Below are 15,223 nucleotides of genomic sequence, written 5' to 3' on the forward strand. Positions count from 1 at the left end.
CCACGCGTCCGCAATGTGACCACTCGCTGTCAGTTGCTCACGCGTTGGTTCAGTGTCGCCAGTCTGCTGATGAGCGTCGGCGCTACTTTGGCTGCAGCACACGTCGCGGATTGTCCGGGCGTTCCCTCTCATTCATAGGCGCGAATCCTACCGTTGACGTCAAGGTTGTTGAGTCTTTTATGAATGACATCGGTTTTAGAGCCATATACTCACCTGTTTAATGATTACTGACTCCGCGTTACTTGCACTATGTAGAGCCTACCCCAGCAAAATAAGTCCACGCCCCTAAAACCACGGATAAGCTAGACGCGTAATTATCCCTTGACACATTTAGGGGCGCAGACGGGTGCTGCAGTTGAGGCGTCCCTGAATTCAAATATCGTCATCATCCTTTTATTTGAAAGTCAGCTGACTGTTAGCTCGATCCAATGTATTAGCCCTGAAACTTCTCGTGCTAGCTACAGAGTATCATGCCACAAACGTATGACATCTATTTACAGTCGCTATAGACCTCATAGACTATTGTCAAACCGGCACCGGTCGGAACCTTCGTTAGTGGGTGCTTTAGTAGCACAGCTAAACAAGGCTCCTCAAATACAACTATTTACACTAAGACAGGTAACGGGTATCGAAGTAAAATAAGAATAATATTACGACCTGAGTCACGTGACACGGGTAGCAAATACACACCAAGCACCTCCCAGGTGTACCTTAACCTAATCCACAGAACCGATCTCACTTTGGTCAGTTCGGTACTAACGCCGCTGATGTTCATGCTTTTGCGCTAGCCAGATGACGTCCAAGAGACGGACAGGCGAGACCAATACAGGTTTCTCGGGGTTGCTGATGGCTTCTAGCCGTCACTGAAGCAGCTTGTTTAAAGCCTCTGAGAAATGGGACATTGCCTATGCTATGTCACTGGACCGTTGCAGTTTTAATGGCAGCAGAAAGTACAAACAGACAACAATATGAAGACACTTTCAGCATGAGTCTGGAGGTCTGACGATAAGTGCTCGACCTTCAAAGTACCTGGGGATGCTGGGTAAAGTGCGTGATAGACAAAACATCGGTTAGATTGAGCGTGCTCGTCTTTTCAGCTAGACGGATAATCATGTTTAACCAGCGCACCATGGTATACTGACGGTCGATAACTGAGCAGGAGGACTTTGAACTCAAAGCGCCGAAAAACAACAGAAGCTGAAGGTCTTTCTTGCGTACATGAAGTTCATTTCACATCGGAGGTATGATGTATACACGCACGGGATGTCACGTTAAAAAGAGGAAATTAAACCCTTCCTCCAACTAAGCCAAAATTGCAGAAAAACGTTTGCGCGCAGGGCTGGCGGAGAGGTAGCGGCACCGCCAGGCTACCTGAAATCCTGTCGAAAGTCCCATCCTCATTTCTGGAAGCGTTCGTCCCATTCCTTCCGCGTTCTTCTGCTGCTTCTCCCGGTCAGTTGCGTTTCCCCCCGGGTATCTCAGATACTCTGAATACTCCTCTCCCTTTCGGTATCATCCCGCCTGACTTTTCTCAGAGAAGCAGACGGCTGGCAGTGGTGACTACAGTAAGCGAGACTAGGCTCAGAAGGCTGTGCCGGCCGGCTGCCCCGCTCGTGCGTCCCTGCGGGCACGCGGTCGCCTCCGCCACCAGAGGCTCGAACTCAGGGTACGAAAACGGTCCCGCGTGCTGTGGACGGAGGAAGCACGGGCATTAGGCAGATGACGAGAACGAGCACGGAACCGTCCAAAGAGCCGTATGCGACTGTTTTGTCTCAGGTGTGGATCTCCCACGGGGAGCTGATCGCCAACGATTCATCGCAGCCTCCACCCCATATATCAGGAGAAGCGCAGTATTATTCTGCAGCTAAGCTTGCTGCCTGCAAAAAAAGGGCGATACATGTTTGTTCAAGTTCAGACGAGGTAGGACACTCCATTGACTGTACATTAACGCAATGCGTGGTTTGTTATTCAGTTAGTTAGAAAGTTCTTTTCCCGATTTCCCCTGATATCAACGCTTTTAACACGCAAACTGCTGGGGTCTTGGCTAGTGCTGCCCTCTATGTTTGTTGATTCGGGCCGTGACCCGAGCGCCAGCAGGGAAGGTCGGGCCTCGCTGCGAGTGAGCATCAACATTGTTCCGTGTGAGCTGTTGCGTTCCTGCTACAAGAGCTGCCAATCGGAGGGAGTGAAGACGGTACATAGACGTTGTGCACGTATCCCTCTGTATTCGCGGGCCTTGATGCGGTCAACGATATCTCTCAAGGAGAATTACGTACGGCGCGACATGCCAGCTTTCATGGTACGCTTACTTGACATGCCTTGATGTGCTTCAGCAGCTGGCTTACCTCTTCTCTGTAGTCGCTCTGTAAGACCAGTTTATCGTTTTGACACCGATGGAAGACTTGGCCACCGTTGACCTGCGCCTGCAGGGCATCCACAGCTGGCTGTCCCCAGCTCATCTGAGTCAGGTACTCGTACAGGGTGACGGTCGGCGAGCCTGTGAGGTCACACCTTACTCGTGTCACGGGGGCACAGCGCCAAACGTGCTCTGTCCTAGTTATTTCTGGTCTTCCCAGACTGTCAACGTAACATGAAGTGCGGCCGCACAAGGCGTGATTAATGCGTGCTTGCGTTCTGGTTAAGATCCAAAGAGCTAGCAATGCATTACGGGTACACCTCATATGATGCGCGAGCAATAGGCAGTCGCATTATAGCCACAGTCCCGCAATGCGTAAGTTGTCAGAAGTTGCATCATTTACAAACATGTGTAGAAACCATTCCGTTGCATCAGTTGCCGTCTTCTCATCACGTGCGCGTACCTTCCACTGACACCTTCATGGTACTAAGCTGGGCTTTATTGAACCAATCGTCGCGAGACCCCTCGGCGGAGGCATTAGTCGCCGATCCGATATTCTCTTCGTCTTCCGTCTCGTTTTTCAAAGCCTGAAAACGTCGATGTTCGGGCCCTGTGAGTGGGAGGCAGTTACCCACTTTTTCCCACGTGGCTTAAGGGGCGGATTACATCAGGGACCACGGTCACATTGGCCGGGCATTCTGGCCGTTATTTCACATATGACGGACGGGCTTCTGTGTGACGTAGTCTGGCCAAGTAGACGACTAACGCTTGTTGGAGGAGCGTCTAATTCTGAAGGTCTGAAGACAGTCAGTCAGCATACGAATATTTTCAACTCAACGAACATCAATAGTTTAGCCCAGGGAGTACCTTCACTCTTACCATAAGCTGGTTGGCGCCATCCGCTTTGTATTTGAACCCGCCGACGGTCCAGACGTCCCCTCCGCTGACCGGGCTGAAACAGTGGCTCACTTTGGAAGTCCGACGAGGCAGTGCGAGATCCACACGCATGTCAGCAAGGAAACCTTTTCGGTCGTGAGACGTCCAAGATTTGAGTATATGCCCCCCGCCGAGAGTTCGGCGACCTCACGCAAGCTTTACGCGAGCTGTTCAGTGCGTCAGCGAGGAACATTATTCACATAGATAAGGCAGAAGTTTTAGCCTCATTCCTCGGAGGAAACCAGGAGAATGGAGATATAGTTGGGTTGATATTTCGGCAACATGGCTTCATTGAAACCATAGCAGAAGACTTGCTATTGTTTCGATGAACGCATGTTGCCGAAATATCAACCCAACTATATCTCCATTCTCCTGTTTTTTTCTCGAGGAATAAGGTAGTACTACTGCCTTAACTCATCTTACACCTTGCGACCTTAAATGCAGCTGCACGTGCAAGAAACCAGCAAGAAGACGAGCTCCGCGCGCAACAGGTGTACTTACGGCAGCTCCAGGCCAGTGACCTCCACCGCTCGCACGCCCAGGTCCTTCAGATAGTGGCCCACGTGAGGGTAACTGCCACAGCCGTGCAGGTGCGTCCGCGGGTAGTACGTCAGGAACGCCAGGCACATCTCGTTCCGGGTGGCGAATCCACCCTGTACGCAGCGAGCAAGACAGAGCGCCGTGGCGAATGGCACGTCGAATCAAAGGTGGAACGTCACAGGAAACGGCATGGTGTTGTCTTGTGTAATGACACGGTGACATCACAGAATATTGTCTTGCATAATGGCATGGTGACGTCACAGGATGTTCCGTCCTTCGCTAAGATGATTTCATAACGTTTTACGCTGTTGTTAGGGATCACAGAGAAGTAATTTGTTTACTCATACAGTGTGCACATGTGTCTCTCCCCACTTAAGTAAGTCAGGAGGCCACAAATGGCGTTCTACGATCCGCACATGCTCACCAATCTATTACATATGTACATTATGCAATGAGATGGTTGCAAACGACTACGTCGGCTCCTTTGCCATCAAGCTGACAACAAGATCGCTTGGTTGCTTGATGGCAAAGGTGGCGGTTGCTTCGGATGAGATCTCTAGGCCTTGTCTTGCGCCTGACCACGCGGTGTGGTGTAAGCAAACGTTGATTTGCAATCTATGCTAACCTGGACGATGGTATTCATGGATTGCCAATGACCATACGTAGGACGACTGTTTTTACTTATTTCCGTCTGGCACCCAGTGACTGCGAACCATCACACATGCACTACCAGAGTTGCGCCGGTAGTCACCGGTAGGTGGCAGCTGTGTTAGGTCATTACCAATTGGTAGTAATGTAGGCAATAAACCAGTAAGGTAATACTACCAGCAGTTAGGTCAGCTGGCTACCGCCGTACATTACAGACGCTCCCAGTGTTAAACTCCTTGTGCCGATGACTTGTTCTCAACATCTTGTAGCAAGGGGTACCTCGACTTTCACTTTTATTTCAGTGTGGACGTTATTGTGCTGTGGAGACCAGAGGGGGCAGCATCATATCTATTCATTGAGGGCGGACAGGCAAAAAAAAATATCCAAACACAACGGTGGAATACTACAACGCCGCTTGAGAAGGAGTTGGGCACGCCACGGCAGAACGTCACGGTTCAGTGTTACGACGACACGGTACGGCGGAGCGCTCAAGCGAATGACGTGGCGGACGAGGGATTTGGCGCCGGATCATCGAATGCCAGTCATAAGTCAGACATGATGCTCACCATGGTGACGTTGGTGCGGTCCTCCGTGTTGTACCCGCAATCCAAGAGAAGTGTGTCGCCAGGCAGGATCCGCACCTTTTGGCTCATTATGCGACTCTGCTGAAAGTTGAAGTCGTAGGTCCAGTCTGCAACGTGCCGAGGCGTGTGAGGCACCTGCCCGCTGTCAGCAAAAGTTAAGTTTGGAGAGACATTAGCGGATGGACGCCTGCCTTTGAAATGTTCACTATCATATGCAAAAATGACAATCGCTGGCCTGCCAGACACCATCCCACGTGCATTGGTTCTGAAAATAAGCAGCGTTTTAACATGTAACCGCTGGAGATTGCCGGAAAATACAAAAGTCAAAGCCATCGATTGCACGAATTCTTCTTGGAGGTTGGCTTTTTAGTTTATTTTGTCGCCAATAATGCTCACCGTTTGATGGATTACCTTAAGGTAGGCAGCCACGACTAAAACAAATTGTGAGTATCAGACGCAGCTTTGATGAACATTGTTCTCACACCTTCAGCAGAAGAGGCCACGAGATGGCTGATATCGAATGAGTTGTTGACATAGGCTATGTAATGTGTCTGTTTTTGAAAAGATACGTGGCATTTGTATCATTTTTTATAAGACCATCAATACATACAGCTTGAACAGCAGATTTGCCATGCGCCCAACTGGATAGCCGTTTTTTTTCGTGCGTCTGGCTAGCCACCCGCCTACTAAACGTTAAACCCTGCACGCAGTTCGGAGGCTCTCAGGACCTAAACGTCAAGGTGGCGCAGTGGTTATCCCCCCCAGATCTCGCCCTGCTCGTCGGTGAAAGGTCCCCGCGACGGACCAGCAAGAACGGCAACATCCGGCGGGAGCGCTGCCTCCCACCCAGCGTCTCACCGTGAGCGCTGCCTCTCTCCCAGCGTCTCAGCGTGAGCGCTGCCTCTCTCCCAGCGTCTCAGCGTGAGCGCTGCCTCTCTCCCAGCGTCTCACCGTGAGCGTCGCCTCCCGCCCAGCGTCTCACCGTGAGCGCCGCCACCCATCCAGCACCTCAGCATGAGCGTTGCTTCCCACCCAGCGTCTCACCGTGAGCGCCGCCTCTCTCCCAGCGTCTCAGCGTGAGCGCTGCCTCCCACCCAGCGTCTCACCGTGAGCGCTGCCTCCCGCCCAGCGTCTCACCGTGAGCGCCGCCACCCATCCAGCACCTCAGCATGAGCGCTGCCTCCCACCCAACGTCTCACCGTGAGCGCTGCCTCCCACCCAGCGTCTCACCGTGAGCGTTGCTTCCCACCCAGCGTCTCGTCGTGAGCGCTGGCTCCCTCGCAGCGTCTCACCGTGAGCGCTGCCTCCCTCCCAGCGTCTCACCGTGAGCGCTGCCACCCATCCAGCGTCTCAGCATGAGCGCTGCCACCCATCCAGCGTCTCAGCATGAGCGCTGCCTTCCACCCAGCGTCTAGCCGTGAGTGCTGCCTCCCACCCAGCGTCTCACCGTGGGCGACGGACGGCAGCTCCCGGCCATTCCTGACGTGGCGCAAGTTGAGAGTCCTGCCCGCCAGATGCGCGTGCAGCAGGACAGAGTGGATCTGCACACCTTCGATGGGCAGGTGCTGAAAGACATGACAGCGACTGGCTTCAAAGCACGAACAGCTTTGCGTGCCGGTCACGTTGGATCTGATGTCGCTGGCATTCTTTTTGGTCTGTTTGGTGGCGACGCGTGACACGTTGCGTTGAGCCATGCATATATATATATATATATATATATATATATATATATATATATATATATATATATATATATATTCAATAAATACGGGAACCCATCTCAACGTGCGTAGTCTTATAAAGCTCTACGCATACACATATATGGAGAGCTCATTCATTTTATACAGTTCATGCTCAATCCTGGGATTCTGAGGCCAAGTGTTTCGGAAAAACAGGCTACATAAACTCAAGCTGGCTGCCAAATACCATCAAAACCAAGTACGGACTTGGTTCCTGGCAAGTTTGTGGCTAGCCGGCTGGGCGATGTAATCAACTGATGGCTGACGACTAACGCGATTTTTTTCCTTTGTTATAAAGGAATCCAAAATACCCTAGCATTTAAAATATTTTAAAAGCGTGATGCACAAGTAGACTAAGTGTCACACATTCAATAGCCAACGGGGAATGACTCACACGAAGTCGGCGACACCTAAAATTACGTCCGACAGTTACGCGTAAAAATTCATCGGCGCATATTCAACTACTGCTTTAAGGCTGAAGTACAAAGGCCAATAGGGATGGAACCTGGGCGATCATGGGTGCAGCAGCAGCCCAAGAAATAGACTCCCGTCAATAAGTATAGGGTCCTCAGGGCAAAAGAAAAGAGCCTATGATCAACGTGGTGGGCCGTTGGACCCTCTGAGCATAGGTAATTGCCCAAGACCATTAATTAATACCCCTGTGTGATTGAGAGTGCCCTGGCAGGTTAACAGAAAGAGCCTCGATAGGAGTGGAGAGTTCTCCACAAATGAGATAGAGCCCTCCATTAAAAAAGTACCCAAAATCTAGTGCGGAGGGTTCCAAAAGATGGAGTGTACCCGAGTAGCAGTGTAGCGGCAGCAGAATAGCGTACATATCAGATGGCCCCGATAGGAGCGTAGGACCCTTAATTTTAACACCAAGACCCAAAATGCAGGGCACCGAACAGTCCAGTGCTGCAGAGGAGGCGAACAGGGAGGGGGGGGGGGGGGTGCTCCGACAAGTGCGTAGGGCCCTTTACTCAAAACGGGAGCACTCAAGACCCAATGAAGAGGGTCCCCGAACGATCGAATGTGCCGAGCAGGTTATCAGATAGACCCCTGACAGGAGCGTAGTGCCCCATTCAAATAAAAAGTGTCAAGACCCAGCGTGGAGGGCCCCCCGAAAGATCGAGTGTACTCGAGGAGAACATCAGATGGCCCCCGACATGAACGTGAGGCGCCACATAAAAATACCCAATGTGCAGGGCCCCAAACAATCCAGAGCGCCCGAGCATGTTAACAGATGGGCCCCGACAAGTGTGTAAAGGCCCCCATTCCAAAACAAAGTATCCAAAATCCAATTTGGAGGGCCCGAGCAACCGAGTATGCCCAAACAGATTAACAGATGGGCCTCGACAAGAGTGTAGCGCCCTACGCAACCGACAGAAAATTGGAAGCGCCGTAGACCAATGTCGAGGGTACATGAGCATATCCCAGGGTGTCAGTAAGTTAACCGAGACCGACGCGAAGGGCCCCTGAGCAACCCAGGATACCCTGGCAGGTTAACAAATGAGGCCACAGCTATAGCATACAGAGCCCTTCTGACGAATGGAAAGAAACCGTGGAAGGCCCCTGATTGACAAGTGCTCCCCGGCACACCAGCAGAAAGAGTCCAGCGACAATGCAGAGCCTTCGCAGCAAATGCAAGGGAATCGAGGACAATGCGGAAGGCTCCCTAACGGTCGGAATCATGCTGCAAGTGAGCATATAGGTCTCCCGGAAACAGCGTAGGGCCCCTGAATCGCGTAATAAGGCTTAAAACTCCCAACTAACAGTTTTTCAACCGCTGAAGCATTTTTATTTCCTTTTTTGTCTTCCTGTTGCCCTTCTCTTTCGCTGGCAACTGTTCTTGGTCGCCTGGGAACCCAAAGATGCTCAATTTCGTTGCGTTTTGTGTTAAAAAGCTGCACTTATTTGGCCGATTATGGGTCTCTTCGGAGCCTATGGATCTCTCTGGGGCCCAAAGGAGAGGTTTATGGTCCCATGCCCCCCCCCCCCCCACATCCATTCTGCCTGGATCCGCCCCACACTGTGAAAATGCCTTTTTTTGCTCCAGAGGACGAGTGTTCACCAAGGCTCGGTGGCAAATAGCTGCCTGCACTCAGTCCGCGATTTCGTGCTAATAAATGTAAAATGCTTCGTCTTGGCAAACAGTTATGTGCCGCCCTCGGCAGGAAGCATGTTATATAACGGAATCCAGGCGGACGGCAAGCATGGTGATTAATTCAGCCGCATCGCTGCTCAGTGCTTCAATTATGCATTGATTATTTTCCAGCAATGCGACGGAGCTCGGCCAAAAGTCTTTTCAACATGAAGCACCTCTATAATTGCGGTGATCGAAGGCTGCAGCACATTTGCGAAATGATTAATGTTGTGTGCGACCACATTACCTGCCAGCCACCGACGGCTCACTGCTTCATGAATCATTAAGACAATGATATTTTGCCATCATTAATTCTGAACCGTCGGCTCAAGGTCAAAGAAATACGGTTAGCATTCTGCCTACTGATGACCACGTCACTGTGTGCATGAGTGCTTCTTAATCACGATTTCCAAACATCTACTAGCACTTTTTACTTATCACGTGCCTTCGCAACCACAATGTGTCCAGTGAGCGTGTGGGTGGGAAAAAAACACTGTATCTAAGGGCATGCCGGATGAGAAAATAAAGTGCGTAAAATGTGTATCCAAAAGACTTTGAATAATAAACAATTACGGGAGAGTTACCAGGACAATACCTGAAGAGATAAGGCGCGAATGACAGAGAGACGGTGCGGGGCAGGTGCCGAGTACGCCACGGGGCGAGATAGACGGAGTGGAAGAGAAGGTAGATAGAGCAAAAGACAAAAGTAACGCCTTTGGCGTCACTTTTGCCTTTGGCACCAAAGACAGAAATGACACGCAAATTATAAATGCTGTTTCGCACTGGAGGAAGCAGACATGTGCATGAATGCACCTGGCTTTACGGCAGGATTGAGATGAAGCATTCGTTAAACGGATGGAGTAGTTGTTCGGATCATCGCCCCCGTCTGGTGTGGGCTGTTACATACTCTGCGTTTCAGCCGGTCAGCCCTCGGGCCGTTATCAAGTGTTATGGAGTCTTTAGAGTATTTACTGAATGGTATTTGGTTGTCAGCCATGCGCGCGTCGCAATCCAAGTACTCTCCTTGTAGTTCATGAGATTCCAAACAGGGTCTTCTGATTGTCAGGCTCTTCTGCTCGCAATTTGAAGACCCAAGGAAAAAATTTGGGTTGTAACCAGCGGTGTCACTTTCTGGATTCCGGTGGGAGGGGAGAGGGCTTGGCCGATCAGGCTGGCTTAAACCGCCGCTCAGACTTTAATTTTTCCGCACACTTTTAAACTTGTTTTGCTGCCAAGGAACGACTTCCCAGTTCAAAGTGTTGTAAGGCTACATTTTTTTAAAACCTATTAGTTTAAATGATGGAACCTGGCAGTTAAGGTAGTTTAAATTGTTGCTCTTCAGTCTATGTGCATTAATTCATATAAATATATAAACTCATAGAAATTTATAGAAATTCATAGAAATTCATAGAAATTCATAGAAATTCATAGAAATTCATAGAAATTCATAGAAATTCATAGAAATCCATTATATAAATTCATAGAAAAAACATTTAGTAATTCGTTTAATTGCTATCGACAATAGCCGTCGTTTATCGTTAATTGAAGGTGACCGGGGGTGCAAAAGACAGTTTTATGTGGAATGGCGTGGTCTGACGTGTACGGACGAGGGCCCATGGTATATTTCTTAGTTCACGGCCATAATGTCGATTTTTGTTTAAAAGTAAAACTGGTTCTTCCTTGCTCTTAACTGGCACCTTTTATTATCACGATTTGATGGGCTCGGAATCACTGATGACTGCTCTTGTCTCCGTGCTTGCCATTCAGTTGGCAGTCGAATAACGCGACAGTCACGGAGGTGCTACTAGGTACACTTTGCGATGTTGAGGGAAACATAGCGTAAGTATTATCTGAAGCACCTTGTACTTTTAAAGGAGGAAAATTTGGCAGTCCATTGTTCTTTATACCAATCCAGGCATTGTCATGTGAGAAATTGTCAAACATTCGCAGACTGAGCTAACATAAGCCGATGTTGGTATGCTAAAACAAATAAGGTACCAACCGGACAGAATTGGTACAAACTGAACACAATAACAGCAGGGATGTGCCTCGGTATTAGTGTACCAATAACTAAAAATGTGTTCTGCATTTCATCGAGCCAGCATTCCCTCTTTGCTCATATGTAATGAGGGGACTTAGAGGAGTACTGAGGAGAGGTGGGGAGTACTGGGGAGGGGTGGGGATTACTGGGGAGGGGTGGGGATTACTGGGGAGGGGTGGGGAGTACTGGGGAGGGGTGGGGAGTACTGGGGAGGGTGGGGAGTACTGGGGAGGGGTGGGGATTACTGGGGAGGGGTGGGGATTACTGGGAGGGGTGGGGATTACTGGGGAGGGGTGGGGAGTACTGCGGGGAGGGGTGGGAGTACTGGGGAGGGGTGGGGAGCACTGGGGAGCGTGTGGGTTACCTCAGCAATGAGGGGCTCAGGCCCGCCCCCCGAAACCATACAGATGAACGCACTCAGTTGTGACACATACATGGGTGAAAGCCAAACACCAGCCAGTCCTTCTAAGGACGGGCTTCTAAGGACTCCATATCACCTGATGACGGTTGGATTGCTAGTTGGCCGCAGTGTCGCGTTCATACCAACACAAAAGGCGGGGACGATAGCTCGAACAATTACCTCATCCGTGATGAACGCACCCTCTGTGGCATTTGCATGCGTCGTTTACGGCATATGGCTTCTTCTGCTTTTTCTCCCACACATCGCTTCTTTGCCTGGATGGCCTGCGAGATGGGCGAGCTGGCGCTCTGACGCACCCACCTTCTCCGTGCAGGTTCCGGCACACACTGAGGCCGTGATGAAGTTCTTTTGTCCGGGAGGGATCAGCTGGGTGGACGTAACCGAGTGCCCCACAGACAGGATGCCCGCCTCCACCGGGCGAAGCGAGCGTGTGAAGAACATCTCGATGCCGCTGCTGTCCTTCAAACCTGCGAGGCAGCGCCGAACACTGACCAAACGTCGCGGCCAACACGTCTGGGCGATAAAAGAAGACGACACTTGTCTTAGGCGGATCAAAGATGTCCACGAAAAGAGGTGAAGAGAAGACAAAAATGAGTGAAGTAAATGGAGCCTGTCACCTTTGATAACCCATGCAACTAGGGTTTAGCCGCATCGGAAGTCCTTCCTAGTATGCAGAAGGCAGAAGTCTACTAACAGTTGACATCCATCCAATTTGAGCAATATGCGAGGCTATAAATGACGTTGCAGAAATTTTGCTTGTTGTTACTTTCGACATACTCCGACAATGAATAGCATATTATGCAGTCACGTGGTAGGTAGATGTTTTGTTCATCTGAGAGGCAATGCAACTACACTGCATGGTACTGAAACAACACTTAACTGCACGTGAACAGCATCATCCACCTGTAAGGGGGCTGGACAACGCGGTTCTTCACAGCCGGAGTACGAAGAAAAAGCAACACTCGACATTACAGCGTGTGCGCGACCGATGCAATAGCCACCAAGGCCAGGCTCCTAGGCCCTGGCGGTCGCCAAAGCTCCGGTGTACTAAGTCATGCACGAATGTTCGTTTATATGTATATTTGTATGCACAGATGCTGCATGCACGTGTGCCGCATTTGTATGCATATATGCTGCACACATGCGTGTGAGTGTGTATGTATGCTTGCATGTGTGTGCATGTGTGTATTCATGCATGCATGTATGTATGTATGTATGTATGTGTGCATGCGTGTATGCATTCATGCATGCATGCATGTATGTATGTATGTGTTACGTCCATAGGACCATCCACCACGGAGCGTGGCTATTTCTGCCCCATGTCCAATGTGCAATGTGATAAGAACATGCAGGTAAAAAGACAACAAAAAACATGTCACGCACCGACACCCATTCATCGGTTACCAACAGCATTAGCGTTCGGACAGGTACGCTCTCAACGAGTGTACGAAACGCTGCTGTATTAGTTGCTTGATGCCGGCTGGCAGTGCGTTATGCAATGCTGGCGCGTGTTATTCAAAACGTCTCCTACCGGCCTCGGTTCTCGACCTAAGGAGGCGTAGAAGCTGTCCTGCCGAGTGGGTCGGGCACGTGTGACGCGGTTTAACACAAACATGGGCCTTAGCACATCAGGCTCGCCGTGCAGTATTACCTTATGGGCTTGGGTGAATGCCTGAAACTCCGCCATGTGTTGGAGCGATATCCATCGAAGGGTTTCACGCAGGTGAGACACAGGGCTAAATTTACGTCGGCCAAAAATCACTCTGGCAGCAAAGCTTAGGATTTAAAAAAAATTATTAAAGTTTTATGTGTGCCATTGCCATAGACCGTGAGACAATATCTGACCCGAGTGAGCACTACCGCCGTCACCAGGGTTTTGATCGCGCCATCTGGAAGGAGGCGTGTGGCGCAGTGGGACAGGCCTATCAGCACGCCCACATGCCGGTGGCTGAGCGCAGACACGTATGCATCCCAGGACAGGTCGCTGTAAAAGACGACACTTGGGCTCCTCAGCCCCGCAAACGGCCGCAGCGCGACGTCACGAAAAGTTACTGTCTGGAAGTCCGGAAGAGTCTAGAAGTCTAGAAGTCAAGTCCGGAGGAGCACGTAAATTTTGACGACCGCCTAAAGTGATGACATGCGTTTTGGCCGCGTTCATTTTAATGGCATGCGAACGGAACCAGCAGCTGAGTGACGCGAGCGATGCCTCCATGCGGGAGATAAGTCCCCCAAGGTCGTCCTTCGGAACGCGCACCAAAACCGGGATGTCATCTGCATATTAAAAAGACGCCTGTCCTTTTATGCGTACAAAAAAGGTCATTCGAGAAAACTGCTGAAAGAGTGGGCCTAGTACTGATACTTGGAAGTCCTCCATGTTGTCGGCAAGCGGGCGTGACGTCACCCTGCGTCTGGATCCATCATTCAGGCACACACTCTGGGTGTGCCCCTGAAGATAGGCGGCAAACCAGGAGTTCTCAACACCATGCATCCGTAGCTTCTGAATAAAAATCTGGCGATAAATGACGTCATCACATTTATTTAGATTAGTAAGGCACAATAGTGAGACCTCTCCCTATTGCTGGCGCCAAGAATGTGATCGGAGACAGACACTAGCGCAGTCTCCGTCGAGTGACGGGAACGGAAATCGTGGTGGGTGGATGCAAGGAGATGGCTGTAGGATAGGTAACGGTAAAGCTGCCGTAGGACGACTCGCTCGACCACTTTGGCGACGATAGGAACGAGGGATAGCGGACAGAAATTGGACGGGTCAGATGACTTGCAGGCCTTGAAAATGGGATGGACCAGGCGAATGTTTCCAAGCGCCGGGGATATCTGAATAGGCAAGCGGGAGTTGACAATGTGAATGATGACGTCACGATAGCTGAGGAGTCGGCCTTCAGTATGCGGACACACAGACCATGTGATTTACAGGCCGCTGAGTTCCGCATGACGAAGACTGTGCGTCCCAGCATCTCTCAAATAACAGGCGAAACCACAGACGCGCAAACCCCGACTTGAGCGAGACGTGTCGCTAAACAACAGCTGGTCCTCGTGCCGTTATTTCGGCAGCGACACGAACAATTGAAAACAACGGCCAACTTAAGCAAAAACTCGTCTAGCTGATCAGCTGTCGCGTCCGCTCGGATCGGCGGTCCCTCCCTGCTCCCAGTTGCTACGGTCATTATGCAAGGTTACACTTTACCTGGACCCTGCTCGCTTGTCTCCCTTTGGATCTCATTATGCCGATTGCTGCAGATGGCGGATCAAACGGCACGATTCAGCTCACGGTACTCGCACGAGTCTCTCCCGGAACGCGCCAAAGCGGCCCCACCGGCGGGCCGTAAGATCTCGAGTGGCGGCGGAGGTGGGAGGGGCGGTGAGGTTACCAATGTTTAGTTTCTTGATAGTCTACAAATGCGGTTCACTGATCATTGATGGCCTGGGCAGAGAAAACTTTCCTAAATCACCACAATGAAGATCGAGGTTAAACGAAGCGGATGCAAATGCGTTTCAGGCAGGCGGGATCAAATACCAGTAAGCTTAACTTCGAGGTTTCGGAACATTCACAGGACACTTATGACAGTTTCAGAGCGCGATTTTGGTTTCATTTCTAGACGCAGCTGGCCGGCCCCAAGGATTAGCGCTGCGCATCTGCTTCAGAGACGCACGCGCAGCCTACCGGCGCGCACGTGAGGAGAGCTGTTTGTGCCCGAATGGACCGAGAGGTGCAGGTTCTATTTAGCCTCATTACGTACGTGGCGGAGAGCCGCGAGCCGTTTTGACGCGCGAGGGCAGTTGTGATGCGGTCTGCAGCG

At 50.7% G+C, this 15,223-nt stretch overlaps 1 protein-coding gene across 1 annotated transcript in view; it reads right to left on the minus strand.

The window, feature by feature from the left end:
• Window positions 1–409: 409 nt before the first annotated feature.
• The window catches only part of LOC119093985 (DBH-like monooxygenase protein 1), a 31,478-nt gene continuing 16,664 nt past the window's right edge, over window positions 410–15,223 (minus strand). The window contains exons 8-15 of the mRNA XM_037217029.1: window positions 11,709–11,875; window positions 6,512–6,629; window positions 5,047–5,171; window positions 3,794–3,945; window positions 3,236–3,308; window positions 2,820–2,943; window positions 2,346–2,497; window positions 410–1,687 (exon numbers count right to left, since the gene is read on the minus strand). Of these exons, the coding sequence (XP_037072924.1) occupies window positions 1,532–1,687; window positions 2,346–2,497; window positions 2,820–2,943; window positions 3,236–3,308; window positions 3,794–3,945; window positions 5,047–5,171; window positions 6,512–6,629; window positions 11,709–11,875 (1,067 nt within the window). The 3' untranslated portion in view covers window positions 410–1,531. The remainder of the gene's footprint in view (window positions 1,688–2,345; window positions 2,498–2,819; window positions 2,944–3,235; window positions 3,309–3,793; window positions 3,946–5,046; window positions 5,172–6,511; window positions 6,630–11,708; window positions 11,876–15,223) is intronic.

The sequence above is a fragment of the Pollicipes pollicipes genome, unplaced genomic scaffold (genome assembly GCF_011947565.3).
Source record: "Pollicipes pollicipes isolate AB1234 unplaced genomic scaffold, Ppol_2.1 Scaffold_4002;HRSCAF=4701_pilon_pilon_pilon, whole genome shotgun sequence".
NCBI classification, from domain to species: Eukaryota; Metazoa; Arthropoda; class Thecostraca; order Pollicipedomorpha; family Pollicipedidae; genus Pollicipes; species Pollicipes pollicipes.